The sequence below is a fragment of the Martes martes genome (genome assembly GCF_963455335.1).
Source record: "Martes martes genome assembly, chromosome: 3".
Taxonomy (NCBI): Eukaryota; Metazoa; Chordata; class Mammalia; order Carnivora; family Mustelidae; genus Martes; species Martes martes.
The window spans coordinates 115,025,661-115,041,730 of record NC_137890.1 but is presented as its reverse complement, the minus strand read 5'-3'; the positions used below and the strand labels follow the sequence as shown (position 1 = coordinate 115,041,730).

The window sequence follows — 16,070 nt, the reverse complement described above, 5'->3', positions numbered from 1 at the left end:
CAGGCCTGAGGGGCAAAGGGTCTAGTCAGAAAAATTTTCAGGGGAGGCACTAATGGGATGAGACCCTGAAAGCGAATGGATGCTTGCCATTTAGCTACACTTTGAGGACAGTTGTTCCAGGCATGTGGGGTGTAAGCAGCTGGGGTAGGGTGGGGACACTTAGCAGCCTAATCATTTGGGGAACAGAAGCATAGATGGAACATGGGGTGAAGGGGTGAGGTCAGGAAGTCAGGCAGGCCCCAAATACAGAAGGTCTCGAATGCCCCACTGAATCATCTGGGTTCTAGCTGACAAAGGCTCTCTCCTTGACCAAACTTTAGTCAGGCTCCTCTGAGCCCTCCTCTCAACTGGGCCTTGACCTTAAACTTCCGTGTCTGTCCCTGCAGAGTCCAGTGTTAGCAAGAAACCTGCTAGGGCACTTTAGAGAGAGATTCCCCCCCACCCTCAATATCTCAGTACCCTTGGATTACCTGGATACTTAGATCTCCACACCTGGATATCTGGCCTGCCTTCAGCAAGAATCCTGTTAGGTCAGTTTAGCAAGAACTCCCCTCCCCCTGATGCCTCCTTTGAGAGCTGTCCATTCATCTACTTCCCCACCCTTACAACCTGCTCCCCTGGTATCTGGAGTTGAGCCTCACTCCTCTCCCCAATTCTGATAGCATTGACACCTATCACAATAATCTTCCTTCCTATTTTTCCAAGTGTCAGAATAATTTTTTTTTCCCCCACAACCTGAGGGTACCAGGAAAGCTGAAAGGGATCTGGGTTTTCCCAAGATTAGTCACTCTGACAAGAGCCCAGAAAAGTAACCACTGGTGGGTCTTATAAGGCGGACAGTTTCTGAATGCCCGTTCTATACCAGGCACTGTGCACAGCACTCTGTGTGTTCACTCTTCTGACCATCGCAATAACCCTACAAGATGGAGAGTGATATTAGCCCTATTGCACAGGCCAGGAGGCTGGAACTTAAGCAGTCTGTCCAAGTCCACGCAACTAAAAGGTGCAGAGCGGGGAGCTGGTCCTGGGCTGTCTAACTTATGCCAACTACTGTGAGGGAATCTGAAACTCCATGTTCTCCCACACTTTCTGCGCTACTGGCAGATAACCACACATGCAACAAGTAGTCCCCTGCTGAAAGGAACTTGGTTGGCATGCAGCAAATGGGTTGAAGGAGGAGCTTCCTCAGCCACAAAAAGAGGACCTTGTAGGGGCACCTGGGTGGCTCAGTGGGTTAAAGCCTCTGCCTTCGGCTCAGGTCATGGTCTCAGGGTCCTGGGATTGAGCCGGGAGCCTGCTTCCTCCTCCCTCTCTGCCTGCCTCTCTGCGTACTTGTGATCTCTGTCTGTCAAATAAATAAATAAAATCTCTTTAAAAAAAAAAAGAGGACCTTGTAAATAACCCAAGAGAAATAAGGTGAAATTGGATCTGTCAACGGGACTAGTTTTTCTTAACTCAAGAGAAATCCTTAGGGAGCAGGTAGTTCTGTTTTTGCTTGTTTAATAAGTAGACACAGGTGAGAAATCTGAGGCAGGGACCAAAGGGAACCCACAGGTGGGGGAGGTTTCCTATTTTAAATGGGGAAGAAAAGCCAAGAATGGAAAACATTGTCATTAAATAAGGGAGTTGGGCCAGACGAGCACAGGTGGAGGCAGAGGGAAATCCCCAGTGATAACCCAAGTTATTTAAGGTAATGCAGAAATTGGCATTTATGGAGACTTGATTCCACACAGCGAACAAGGGAAGAAGGAAGCAGCAATTAAGGTACATTTACTAAGCAACTAAACAACTACAGGGAAGGAGGCAGAGACCCATAAAACACACACACACACGCACACACTCTCACACACACACTCTTTCTTACAAATGATCACTGCAAATAAAAGGATCAGCTTATATAGTCTGTAAATAAACAGACAGTGAGCTCTGCCTTCATGGATGGTTAGGAATTTCACAAATAAGATGAAAAAAGAGGCTCTTCCAAGCAGGAGAAGAGAGTGAACAAATGCCTAAGAAACGGGAGTACAAATGGTTTCCAGGGGATAGAGTTAAGGGCAATAATTTTGGGGGGCAAAGCTGATCCTGAAAAATGAGAAAATTACAAGACCAATAGGAAACATGAGGGATAATTAGCATTTATTGAGCATTTTCTCTGTGCTAGATACTCTTTTGATCACTTCCTTTCATTTCATTCTAATGGCCCTGTGAGATAAGTAATTATATCTCCATTTTAAATATGATCAAACTGAGGCCAAGAAAAGCTTATCAACTTGAAAAACAGCCCAACAGCTAGCTAGTGAAACTGCACTCAGTTCTGTCCGACTCTCCCTGCCGCCTCTACCAACCCCAATCATTTAGGAAGTATCTACTGTGTGCTCACCTTGAACAGAGAGTGGCCTCAGGGGCACATATAGCGACTCTCTTGTGTTCACTCATCCCAGGGATTCAGAGTGTATGTTTACTGGAAACCACTAGTTCATTTTCAAGTGGTATAAACATCTCTGGGCACAGAAGGGCACAGAAGAATGAAGGACTGATCTATCTCGACTACTGAACACTACTATTAGTATTCACTTAGACACAGTGACTGAATAAACTCTTTAAAGTCCTGGCTTGGGGTGCCTCGGTGGCTCAGTTGGTTAAGCATCTGCCTTTAGCTCAGGTCATGATCCCAGAGTCCTGGGATCAAGCCCTGTGTCCAGCTCCCTCCTCAGTGGGGAGTCTGCTTCTTCCTCAGCCCCTGCCCTGCTCTCCCTGCTCTCTCCCTGCTTTTTCCCTGCTCTCATGCTCTCTCTCTCAAATAAATAGATAAATAAATAAAATCCTGGCTTAAAATATTACTTTTAGGAAGGAATACAAAATGGTACAACCACTCTGAAAAATCGTTTGGCAGTTTTTTAGAGTTAATCATATAGTTAAATATGATTGATATAATCTTAGGTATTTACCCAAGACAAATAAAAATTTATCCTCACACAAAAACCTAAATGCGGGGCACCTGGGTGGCTCAGTTGTTAAGCATCTGCCTTTGGCTCAGGTCATGATCCCAGGGTCCCGGGACGGAGCCCCGCATTGGGCTCCCTGCTCAGCAGAGAGCGTACTTCTCCTCTTCCACTCCTCCTGCTTGTGTTCCCTCTCTTGCCCTGTCTCTCTGTCAAATAAATAAATAAAATCTTAAAAAAAAAAAAAAAAACCTAAATGCAAAGGCCTACAGCAGTTTTATTCATCATCAATCCAAACTGGAAACAACCCAAAGCCCTTCACTAGGAGAATGGATAAACAAACTGTGTTATATCCATGTAACGGAGTACCACTAAACAATAAAAAGAAATACACCATTGATACATGCAACAACAACACAAATCTCTAAGAGTTCTTAAGTAGAAGAACCCAGACTCAAAAAGATCTTTAGTATGTGTTTCCATTTTCATAACAGTCTAGAAAAGGCAAGATTATAGACAGGAAGAGGAAGTGGATGTCGGGGGTCAAGAGACAGGAGAAGGTTTGACTACAGAGGGGTAGCATGAGGGTTTTGGTGGGAGCCTAAACAAAACTTTAATATCTTGAGTATGCTGGTGTTTGGTAGGCAGAATAATGGCCTCAAAAGATGTTCATACTCTAACTGCTCGAAATCTGTGAATACGTGAATGTTACAGGGTAAAAGGGACTTTGCAGATGTAATTAAGGTTGCTAATCAGATGACCTTAAAATGCAGAGATGTTGGCAGATTATCTGGGTGGGCTCATTGTAATCAGATAGGCCCTTAAAAGTGGAAGGGGGAGACAGAAGAGTCAGGAAGACAGACATGCCATGGAAATTGCAGGGGAGCTGTGAACCATGAGAGGGACCAACCTATTGCTGGTTTTTAAGACGGACAAGGGGGCCACATGACTAGGACCTTGCAGTGGACTCTAGAATCTGAGAACAGCCAGGCCTGACAGCCAGCGAGGAAACAGGACCTCACTCCTACAACCATAAGGATTCTACCACCAACCTGAATGAGCAAAGTGGATTTGCCCCTAGAACAGAACATGGCCCTGCCATGTAGCTTGGCCTTGACCTTAGAGACTCTAAACAGAGAAACTAGCGGCTCTGATGGATTCTCCCATCCAAGTACTAACCAGGCCCGACCCTGCTTAGCTTCCGAGATCAGACGAGATCGGGCGCGTTCAGGGTGGTATGGCCGTAGACTCTGATGGATTCTGATCTACAGAAACTGTGTGATAATTAACTTGTATAGTTTTAAGCCTTTAATCTGTAATTATTTTACAGCAGCAAAAGGAAACTAATAGAGCACAGCAACACAACTCTGTACTTATCAAAGCCCCAAGGATAGAACTATATCCCCAAAAAAGTGATTTTACTGTATATAAATTTAAAATGAAAACTGTTTAATATTCTTGGTTTTAGAGACCATTACTATGGACAAAAAGAAAAAAATTAGCCATATTTCTTCACTTCTTTAGTCTTTAATCTCCACAGTAACTCTAACTTGGAATTAGGTCTCGGTCCTGGTTCTTCCTTGTCCATTCACTGCCCACAACTAATCTAAGTTTCTGCAGAGTGAGGCCACCTTCTATGCCACTGACTAGCTCGGAACTCATGGCTGATGTCAAATAGGTCAGAACTTACTTTCCCTAGGACTTTGAAGAAGAGGAAAGCCCCAAATGAGGAAACTTAAGTGTCAAGGTCTATTTCAAAGAACCTTACTGGGAACTCTCAAGACAGAGTTCATATCAATACAGATACATCAAAACCAATAGTCAGAGCCTTAAGTAATGGCTGACTCACCAGGACTTTAAGCAGCCAATGGGTGGGGGGGTGGGGGGGTGGAAGGGTGTACTTCGAGATATGCTATAAATCCAATATTTTTCCTCTGAAGAATTCATTTGTGTGGAGTCCCTTTCTAATCACTAGACCATCCCCACCCTCCACTTCCAGCTCACCACCACTGTCAATAGCTTTTCTAATTTTTAACAAAGCTGAAGGTAATGCTTTCCCAATTTTCTTATGATATTCTGCTCTTACCAGGGCTGCTCAAAGGAATAGCGCTTCTCTTTAAAACTGGTTTTTTACCTATTCCCTGAAGCCTAGAGCCAATTAACAGCCCACAAAATAAGTTAAATACACCAAAGTGAAGATTTCTAGGTTCAAGAAAGAGATCAATAAATACTTATTAAGTGCTTTCTGTGGGCAAGGCCCTGGGAAGTACAAAGAAGCAAAATATAGATGGTCAGTATCTCTATACATGGCTTACAATATCATTAGACATATGATAAAACTAATAACAATCTAAGACAACAAAGTTACAAAATCATATACAAAATATTGCCATAGGAGTTCAAAGTGGGGAAAGACTGTGGCTGGGGCACTCAGAGAAAGGAAGCTTTGCATAGGAGCCGGGAAAAAAAAAATGTAAGAGTGGTAGAGATGATTCCTGCAAGACAGGACATTTTCTTAAACAGATAAATCTAGAAACTCCACCTGCAAAATCTCTCTCTTAGTATACATCTCCATAAAAATTGAACAGAACTTTAAAAAAAAGAAATGACTGTGGTTTCAAAAAAAAAAAAAAAGAATTTTGGGATTCTGAATTTAGACTAACAGCTAACTCCCCAGAAATTAATTTTTTACATGTATCTGTTGGGAGTGAAGATGACTGACATTTCTGGATGGTTCTGGCCTTCTTTGGTCATCCCCACAATCTGCACTTCTACAAGCAAGGAAAGAAATGCTCACCTAAGGCAGTCTCCACCTGCTACTGAACCAGCCATATGGGCTAGCTGCAACTGAACCGACGTAGGAACCATTCCACTCAGCGTACAAAACATGATAAGGGCTGCTAGAATGGTCCTTTCCTTTGGTTACACATTATTATTTTGGAAAAGAATGGTCCTAGCACAATCCCAACATCTTCAGCATCCGATGGTCTTCTGTTCTGTATGCACTCTGACCAAAAAATGTATAAAACAATGTTCATAGTAGCTCTGTCCATATTAACCCAAACTGGAAACTAACTAAATGTCTACCAACAGCTGATGGACGAACAAACTGTGGTACATTTATACAATGGGGTACTACAGAATAAAGAGGATAACAAACTTGCTACACACCACAGCATGGATGAGTTTGATAAGCATGATGCTGACTGCAAGAAGCCACACACAAAAGCAAACATACTATATGGTTTTATGTATATCAATTTATTTAAAAAAAAAAAAAAAGCTAATCTATAGCATCAGAAGTTAAAAGAGTGGTTACCCTAAAGGAGAGGCAACTAGTGACTGGGAGGGATCCTAATGGGACTTATAGGGTCCCCAAAATGTCTGTTTTAGTGTGACCAGTGGTTACAAAGGAGTGGTTACTTATAAGAGCTTTATTAAGCTGTACCCTATGAAAACACTTTTCTATATGAATGCTTTATTTCAATAAATAAACTTCTTAAAGAAAATTCAAAACTGTTGTATTAAAGGATTATAGTGAGATAATCAAAATTTTCACTTTATGGTTGAAGAGTTACATGCATATTCATATCCACAATTTTTTGTTTAAATTACTTAAAGTCACTTATAGTGACTTTATTATAATGTATTTAGTCAGTATCATATGTATTCTTAGATGGGAAATAGTTATAGTTCTTAGGATCTCTGCCTTGCGCACAGATCAAAGAGGATTATTCTATTTCATTAGTCTTGGTGTATCCCTCTTAGAAGACTGAGAAAGAACAGGAAGAGGAGGAAGAGAAAAGGGGTGGGGAGGAGGAGGAAGAAGAGGAAGATGAAAAGGAGGAAGAAGAGGAAGAGAGAAAGAAGGAGGAGGGGGGGAAGGGGAAGGAGAAGAAACAACAACTCCAGTCTTTTCTTTAAAACCTCTAGTGCTGTATAATTATTTGTTTAAAAAATTGTTACAAGGTAAGGGGCAGGGACTAGATGTCCCCAGTAACTCCCACTCTAAACCACAGCCTGGCTCAGGAAATAGCAAATCAGACTGTAGGCTGATCCCAGCTGAGACATGTAACCCAAACAAGCTACTATCTGCCCCATGTGCTGGCTGCACATCCCATATCTGTCATTAAGTATAGAATTCTCCTTCTCATCAATAACTGTAGCATACACCTTCTCTTCAAATTAACACTAAGCAGAGAGAAAAGCCCTCTGTCCTACCCTCATAGGTCCTCTCTTAGAATAAATACCAATCCACATAGCATCTGGAGGTCAGGGTTTCCAGGTGACTGTGAAAATGGGAAGGGGAAAAGAGTGGTTATGGGGAGCTCCCTTTCTAAGGGAGGGATGAGATGAAGCCCCTGAGCAAAGGCCAGGGCCTTGCCTCCATTACCCCTTCCCTTTCGCCTGAGAGCAACCGCCTACCGATTCTGCTAGCACCTGCTAGTCCCCCAGGGCCCTTCGCAGGGACTGCAGCACAACCTTGGTGAAGGAGGATACTGGGGCTGCTTGGGCCGGCAAACGTCAGCCTCTGGTGCTCGAGAAAGGCTTGGCAGACGCCGGCAGAGACCCTGGATAAACTGTCACCTGTCAATCACTTGACCTAAATACACCAGCCACTGGGGGAATCGGAGGGAGGGGGTTAGCCGGAGCATGCTCAGTAATCGGGATGACATCACTTAATCAATGCCAGGGACGGGAAGGCTGCATCAGCAGCCTCGAGCGGGCTGCCAGGAATATGTCAGCGGGGATCGGGAGGCTCCCATTAACTCGGTCCCTCCCCACGCGGCTCGCATACAAAGAGGGCACCGTCAGCTACACACGCTGGGGACAACGGAGGGTGAAAGGGCGGGGGGGGGGTGCCGCGAGGGGAAGGCTGGTCTATTTCATTTGACATATTGCTTTAAGAACTAAAACCCAAAGGTATTCCCTGCCCCCACCGGCAGCCCGGGCTGCAGAAAGGGAGCCAAGTGGGAGGAGGGGAAGAGGGGACGAAGGGAAAGGTGGGGGGGTGGGGTGGGGGAAGGGGTTGACCCAACCACACAAAGTAACTTCTACTCCTGGCAGAGAGGGGCTATTTGGCTGCGCTCTGGGCCCCCTAGCCCCACGGATGTGGGCACACAGCCTACTCTCCATCCAGTGCGAGGAACATCCGAGGGTCTGTGGACACCAGGTCACCGCACTGGGGAGGGGTCAGACCCGGAGACCACGTCCAGGGCAGCCTGGATTGAGAGGAAGCAGGAGACACACCAGGCCTTCCCGGGGACACCAAGGCCATCAGTGTTCCCTACATCCCCCGCCTTCTGCACCCAGGGCAAGGTGAAACGCCGCGGGGAGCCGCGTCTACACGGCGTGGGAGCTTCCAGCCGAGGCTAGGATTTTTCCACGACCTTTTTTTTCTTTTCCTTTTGCAAAGGTCGTGAGAAGAACAGGTAAAGTGTTCGATAAATCGAACTGATGCCTGGAATCATTTGTGGGGTGCAGAGATCGTACTTTAAGGGGAACCTGAGAACCCCGCTTGAGGGTAACGGGAGCACTCTACCCACGCGGCGTGGCCAAGCCGGGAACAATAGGCCCACGAGGGCCCCCACCCCGAGAACAATGGCGGCGCCGAACCCTTCCTCGCCCCCCACCTCTACTCTCGCCACCTGGGCCCGCCCTGACGCCCCCAGTCGCCCCTCCACCGCCCGGGAGCGAACTACAGAGCGTGGGGGAGGGGGTTTCTCTTCAAGTCTATGGGAGAGGGCAACCCTGTGGGGGATGTCCGAAGGGGTGGCGGAACACCTCTGCCATCTGGGGCGTTCGGGAGCCCGGCTGCGGCGCGAAGCAGCAGGGGAAGCCACACATCCCGGACACTTACCCCAATCACCACGGTCTCATCGCCTTTAAATTTGGGGATGAATTTGTCCCCTCGGAGAATCTCTGCTTCGTTGAGGGGCCGGAACCGGCACATCACTTTGATGCTGCATTCGGCTGGATCCGCCATCTCGCCCGGCGGCAGGGAGGGGGAGCGGGGAAGGGTGGGGGGCCGGGGCTCAGCAGGACGAGGGAGGAGGCCACGAACCGCACCGCTTGCAGCCTCCAACGAAGCTTCTCAGCAGGTCATCGCGAACTCGGCGGGCTGGGCAGCTCGGGCCGCTCCCAGACCAGGTAGGTTTCTATAAGCCTCCGGCCCCTCCGGTCCTGCAGACTTGCCTTCCCTGGCCTGGCCCCGGCCGGGCGCGGCGCTCCGGGCCCACCTGCCCGCGACCACGCGGCCGGCGGACTAGGCGATGCGCAGGGAGCGAGCCTCGCCCGGCTCAGACCTCCCGGGCTCCTGCGCGCTCAGCCATCCTGCATCAGCACCAGCGCGCTCCGCCACCTCCCCGGCCCGCCCCTTCGCCCCGCCCACCTCCGGCTCGCCCCGGGACGGTGACGTCACTGCGGAGATCCGCCCCGCCCTCGCCCCGGCTCCAAGTGTGGAGGAATCCTGGGACTTGTAGTCTCTCCACTTGCTGGTGGAAGGACAAGGATGCTACTTACAGTTGGCTTTTGGGTACAACGGTGGTAGCCCAGATGCCACCTCCAAAAGCCTACAGTTCTGGTCTGGCTGCCCAAGCCAAGAACAGGGTGGAGGTCATATCCAGCATTCCCAGTTAAAATCTCAATATAAACCAGGTCTATATCCCCTCTTTACATGTTTTCATGATCTCCAAGGAAAAACCTTAAATCAATGGCCAGCAGGAACGTTATAAAGCATTTTCTCTGTGCTGAACTGTTTTGTAAGAGTTGTGATGAAATTAAGGGAAAAAAGATTTGCATGAATATTTGAAGCCATCATTCCCCAAAATGCCTGCACATACCAGTTCACAACATATGTTAGATCAGGGACTGCTTTAATACCTGATGAAAGTTGAGGACATTTTCCATAACAAGAACCAAAAACAAATTCATACACACCCACAGATTTTTCACGCTATTTCACTGGATTTGGGGACAACAAAAGCCTGCCTGTGATTCCCAGGTTAAGAACCTCTTAATTACTATTCATGATAGTGAGGTTTACAGAACTTCTGTCTAATGCCAACTTAGAACCTGTAGAATAAGCAGAATATATACAGGATCAAGTTCTAAAGTCCTTTACATAATATAGAACCCATGATCAGATTTTTGTCTACTTATTGGTCTCATCTCCTACACTTCTTGTCGTAATGTTTATACATTGACAAACTACTTGTGGCTTCCACCATTCACCGATTTCTGTGCTTGTTCTGATACTTTGTGTAAGCCATTTGCTCTCTAGGAGTCATCCATTCATGCCTATTACTAAGCAAGCATATTAAATAGGGCTCATGGGGCACCTGGGTGGCTCAGTGGGTTAAAGCCTCTGCCTTCGGCTCAGGTCATATCTCAGGGTCCTGGGATCAAGCCCCGAATCGGGCTCTCTGCTTGGCAGGGAGCCTGCTTCCTTCCCCCCACCCCCGCTTGCCTCTCTGCCTACTTGTGATCTTTCTCTCTGTCAAATAAATAAATAAAAATCTTAAAAAAAAAATAGGGCTCACAGAGTAAAAACTAATAGAAACACAACTGGAGCCACTATGGAAAAAGGAGAATTTATCAGAAGAATCCAGATTATCTTGCTTATTCAAAAAATGATTAAACAATGAAGCCAGGGAACAGGCAGGCTACCAACATACTCTCTCTCTATCTCTTGTCCCTGTTTCCTCTTTGTATTGGCCTCATTCTGTCTCACTCCAAATCATTCCAAATGTCAGGAAACCCACCTGCCAAAAGTCCCTGGGATTCACTCTTCAATATCAACCACTAGATAAGGATAGATGTCTGCTTGGAGTTTGGGTTTGGGGAAAAAAAAAAAAAAAAACTAGGGAAAGCCTATGATTGGCATGGGCTTAGGTGTCTAGCCCTAGATGACTCAATCAGAGTGAATAACTTTGCAAGATCTTTGAGGAATACCATGGTAGGAAGGTCCCAAAAGAAGAGGGATGTCATTCCCAGAAAAAGAACATGGTGCTGGGCTGGCCAAACAATTAGATGTCCACTCTCCCTTTCCAGTGCTACCCTTTCCTCTTTGACTCAACTCAACCCTCCTTCCTTAGGAAGCCTTCTCTGACTTACTAAATGCCCACAAAGGGTAGGTGTCCTCCTTGTTCTCCTCATAATCTCCTATGCACATCTCTATCACTACATTCTCATGGGCAATGATATCTGCCTCATCTTTATGTCTTTAGCATCTAGTGCATAGTAGTGCGTGTTGGATGAGTAATCCAACCTAGAAGGAAATGCTACCTGAGTAAGTAAATAGCCTGGCCATTTACTAGATGTGAGACCCAAGGAAAGGTATTTAATTCCCTTCAGACTCCATTTTATCTCTGTCATTGGAATAATAATCATCTCATAGAGGTTTTGAGGGAATTAGAAGAAATAATGCTTTTGAAGCACGTAGCATGGTGCCTGACGTGCACATAGTACAAACCCTTGAATGTTAGTGGTGGTTGTGGTGGTTGTTGCTGTTGTGTGTTGAACAAATGGTGGTAAAACAAAAGCGTTACTTAAGTTAATTTAAGGAATACATCTGTTGCTTTAATGCAGGTACACCTGGGAATACAGTTTTTCTGCCTAGCTGTGAAGACAGACCTACTAAAACAAACTTTCATAAGCCATTATGAGCAATATCAATTTGATTTCCTGTCCTCAGATACAGGGAAAGTAAGTTTAAAAAAGGCCCAAGCACCAAATTCTCATCATTTTAGTAGTTTTCAGGCTCTGACTCAGACATCTACCATCTTTAGCAGTCACCTTCATGATATATTGGAGAGGTCAGCCCAATCCCCAGTTTCCCCAAACCCACAGAGGATTACCAGACCCTTATGCACATGGATAACCTGGGTGGAAAGACCTGTGTGCCTCTGGGTTCATTATTCATTTATTCATTCATCTATCTATTCATCAACTATTAACTGAGCAAATGACATTTGCTACCACTAAATATATAAAGTTAGGTTTATTAAATGAACTCTTTACCAGAGGGTTAATAAAGGGTGTACCTAGATGGCTCAGTTGGTTGAACATACAGCTCTTGGTTTCAGTACAGGTCATGACCTCAAGGTTGTGAGATCGAGCCCAACATCAGGCTCCACACTCAGCAGGGAGCTTGTTTGAAATTTTCCCTCTCCCTCTGCTCCTTCCACTACTCACTCTCTTTTTCTCAAAGTAAATTAATTAATTTTAAAAGAAGGTTTGATAAAGACTTCCCCCGTCCCCTCTGCCCACGTGCAACTTGAATGGAAGTTACAAAATAAATCATTACCCTCAAGAAGCATAGAAACAAGTTAGATATCCTGGGTAGACAGCTCAGTGGTGGCTAAGAAGGATTAATCAAAGGGATGGAGGTTAAAAAAAAAAAAAAAAAGGAGGTGGACTAGGCAGGATTGAAAAATCCTAGGGAAAGTCTATGATTGGCCCACACTTAAAAATACCCAAACACAGAAAACAAAAGAGAAAGTAGATAAACTGAACAACATCAAAATGATACACTTTTATATATCAAAGGATACTATTAATAGAGTGAAAAGGCAACTCACAGAATGGAAGAAGATATTTGTAAATCATATATTGATTAAGGGGTATCCAGAATATATAAAGAATTACTACAAATCAACAATAAAAGAAAATCTGATTTTAAAATGGGCAAAGGACTTTAATAGGTATTTCTCCAAAGAAAATATACAAATGGCCAATAAGCACAGAAAAAGATGTTCAATGTCACTAATCTTAAAGAAACGCAAATCAAAATCACAATGAGATACCACATCACATCCATTAGAAAGGCTATTATAGACCACCACCAACAAACACAGAAAATAAGTGTTGAAGAAGATGTGGAGAAATCAAAACTCTTGTGCACTGTTGGTGGGAACATAAAATGGTGCAGACACTATGGAACTCCTCAAAAAATTAAAAATAGATTAACAGATGATCCTAATTCTACTTCTGCATATATATTCCAAAGAATTGAAATCAGGGGCTCAGATATTTGTACACCCATGTTCATAGCAACATTATTCTCATTAACTAAAATGTGAAAGCAAACCAAGTGTACATCTATGGGTGAATGAATAAATACAATGTGGTATATACATACAATATAATAGTTTTCAGCCTTAAAAATAAATTCTGACATATGCTACAGTATGTATGAGCCTTGAGGAAATTGTGTTAAGGGAAATAAGAAAGTCACGAGAAGATAAATATCTGTCATGCCATTTAGAGGATTCAAATTCATAGAGAGAAAGTAGAATGGTAGTTGCCAGGGGCATGAGGGAAGGGAGAATGGGGAGTTATTATTTAATAAGTATGGAGTTTTAGTTTGGGGAAAAAAAAATGTTCTGGAGATTGATAGCAGTAATGATTGCATAATAATGTGAATGTACCTAACACCACTGAACTGTACACTTAATAATAGTTAAAATGGCAAATTTTATGCTATAAAATATGTATTTTTTATTGTGGTATATTTTACCATAGTTTTAAAAAGACAGAAACCCTTATGTACTGTTGGTAGGAAAGTAAATTGGTGCAACCATTACGGAAAACAGTATGGAGGTTCTTCAAAAAAAATTTTTTAAATGGAGCTACCATATGATCCAGCAATCCCACTTCTGGGTATTTATCCAAAGGAAGTGAAATCACTGTCTCAAAGAGATGTATGCACTCCTATGCTCATTGCAGCATTATTTACAATAGCCAGGATAGGGAAACAACTCAAGTGCCCACCAAGAAATGAATGGATAAAGAACACACAAGAACACACACACACACACACACACACACACGAGTGAATATTATTCAGCCATAAAAATATACTGCCATTTGCAACAACATGAATGGACCTTGATGGCATTATGCCAAGTGAAATAAGTCAGAGAAAGATGGCTACTATATGATCTCACTTATATGTGGAAACTAAACAAACAAACAAACAAAAAGAAACTCATCGACACAGTGAACAAGTTGGTGGTTGCCAGGGGCATGGGGTAGGGGTGGGGGAATTGGAAGATGGGAGCCAAAAGTACAGACTTCTAGTTACAAGATAAGGAAGTCCTAGGGATGTTATGTACAGCATGGTAATGATAGTTAACAATACTGTGTTGCATATTTGAAAGTTGCCAAGAGAATAGAGCTCTCATCACAAGAAATCACTATGTATGGGGACATTGGTTAACTAAATTCATTGTGGTGATCACTCCACAATATATACATATATCAAGTCATTAAGCTGTGCATCTGAAATTAATACAACATGTCAATTGTATCTCAATTTTTAAAAACATATAACATCAAAAGAACAAGATACTGGCCTTTGAAAACCTTCCTGAATATCTCTGCTTTGGCACCTGAGCACTTGCTGCCTTGCAATGATGTTCCTGTTATCGTCTGGTACCATTCTCTAGTGCTTTCCATTTCACAGCTCTTTCTGTTAAATGTCTTGAGTGTGTCTTGCACCTGTATCTATGTAGTGGGGACCATGCATTATTTACATGCTTGATAGACCATTTCTGAATGATCAATCCATGTCCATCATGATCATGATAATGGCAAGGACAAATGAATTGAATATATGAACCTGAAAATAAGTTGCATTGTAGATGGAGCCTTGGGCTCAGGACCTACATTTTTCATTCCTGTTCTGCTGCTAATGAGTTCTATAACTTTGGAAAATGTATTCAGCTTCTCTGAATGACTTTTTTTTTATTCCATCTGTTGAAATGGTGCTAAAAATATTATCTATTCTGGATAAGTGAGAATTAAAAGAGAGATCTGTGAGAAAATGGTTTGGAAGTGAAATCTGGGAGAGATTGTGAAGAGATTGGGGGAATCACCCCTCCCAAGAAAGCATGAGAAAAAGGGGGGAAAATGTATCTATTAATGTAAAGTTAATCATTCCAAGGCTTGGCATGATGCCAAGCAAAAAGTAGCAACTCAATAAATGTTTTTCATGCAGTCATACATTATTTATTCATCATTCATAAATAGGAATTTCCAGGGCACCTGGGTGGCTCAGTCATTAAGCAGTTGCCTTCAGCTCAGGCCCTGATCCCAGGGTGCAGGGATCAAGCCCCTTATCGGGCTCCCTGCTCAACAGGAAACCTGTTCTCCCTCTCCCACTCCCCCTGCTTGTGTTTCCTCTCTCACTGTCTCTCTCCCTCTGTCAAATAAATAAATAAAATCTTTTTAACGAATGATTAAAAATATGAATTTCCCATTATAGAAATGAATCCCCTGAGGACCCTAGTGAATGAGTCATTTCTGCAGGGGAATGATTAAGTCTGGCTGCCCTGATGTTGGTTCCTGCTTCAATTAACAGGTGTGGAATGCTCTTCCAGAACAGTACCCACTCCATGCCTCTCTCTACTGCCCCGGCAAGGTCTTCCCCAAGCAGGGATTTATGGGTCCTTGGAAGGCAGTTAGCCAACTCACTGGGTAGCACAGGGTAAGAGCCTCAAACAGACTGGAAGTTCCCTAACCACAGTTTCATCCAGTGCCTCCACCAGCAACACTTGCATGGCCTTCGAACATCACTGCTGAGATAAAAGAGAGAGTGGGTCATTCAGGAAATGATGAACAGTCTTGCTTTGACTTGCCCGAGCCTGTAGAAATCAAGGCCGAAGCACTGAATTCTCCCCGACACTCCCATTGTCTCCTGAGTTATCAGGATCTTTTTGTGAGAACACTGCTTCTCTCTACTCAGCTCACTCCTAGAGAGCAGTTTCCGTCCCAGTCTCTACTGCCAGTAAGAAGTGTAAATTGAAGCAATTATCTGGATTGTTCAAGGAAAAAAAAGCTTTAGAAATGCTTCTGCCTGAGTGATCTAGGTAATTGCTTCAATTTTCACATCAGCTCCCCATCTTCGGCAGTCACTAGGGTAGCCATTTAACTCAAACCCTGGGGTCTGCTGGTCCCCGTGTGGGTTTAATCATTTCTGATTGCCCAGGCCCTGCTTCATTCCTATAAGTACAAAAAATACCTGGCCACAGTGAAGATTAAAAACCAAATGAACAGATGAAAATATTTTTAAAGATGTTGAAAAAATCCCTTGAAAACCTGTGAAACTCGTCTATCGGCGTAGAA

At 44.0% G+C, this 16,070-nt stretch overlaps 1 protein-coding gene across 1 annotated transcript in view; it reads right to left on the bottom strand.

Annotated features, from left to right (window-relative positions):
* The window catches only part of KIF5C (kinesin family member 5C), a 149,938-nt gene extending 140,640 nt beyond the window's left edge, over nucleotides 1-9,298 (bottom strand). The window contains exon 1 of the mRNA XM_080799464.1: nucleotides 8,803-9,298. Coding sequence (XP_080655590.1) covers nucleotides 8,803-8,928 — 126 coding nt within the window. The 5' untranslated portion in view covers nucleotides 8,929-9,298. The remainder of the gene's footprint in view (nucleotides 1-8,802) is intronic.
* Nucleotides 9,299-16,070: the final 6,772 nt, after the last annotated feature.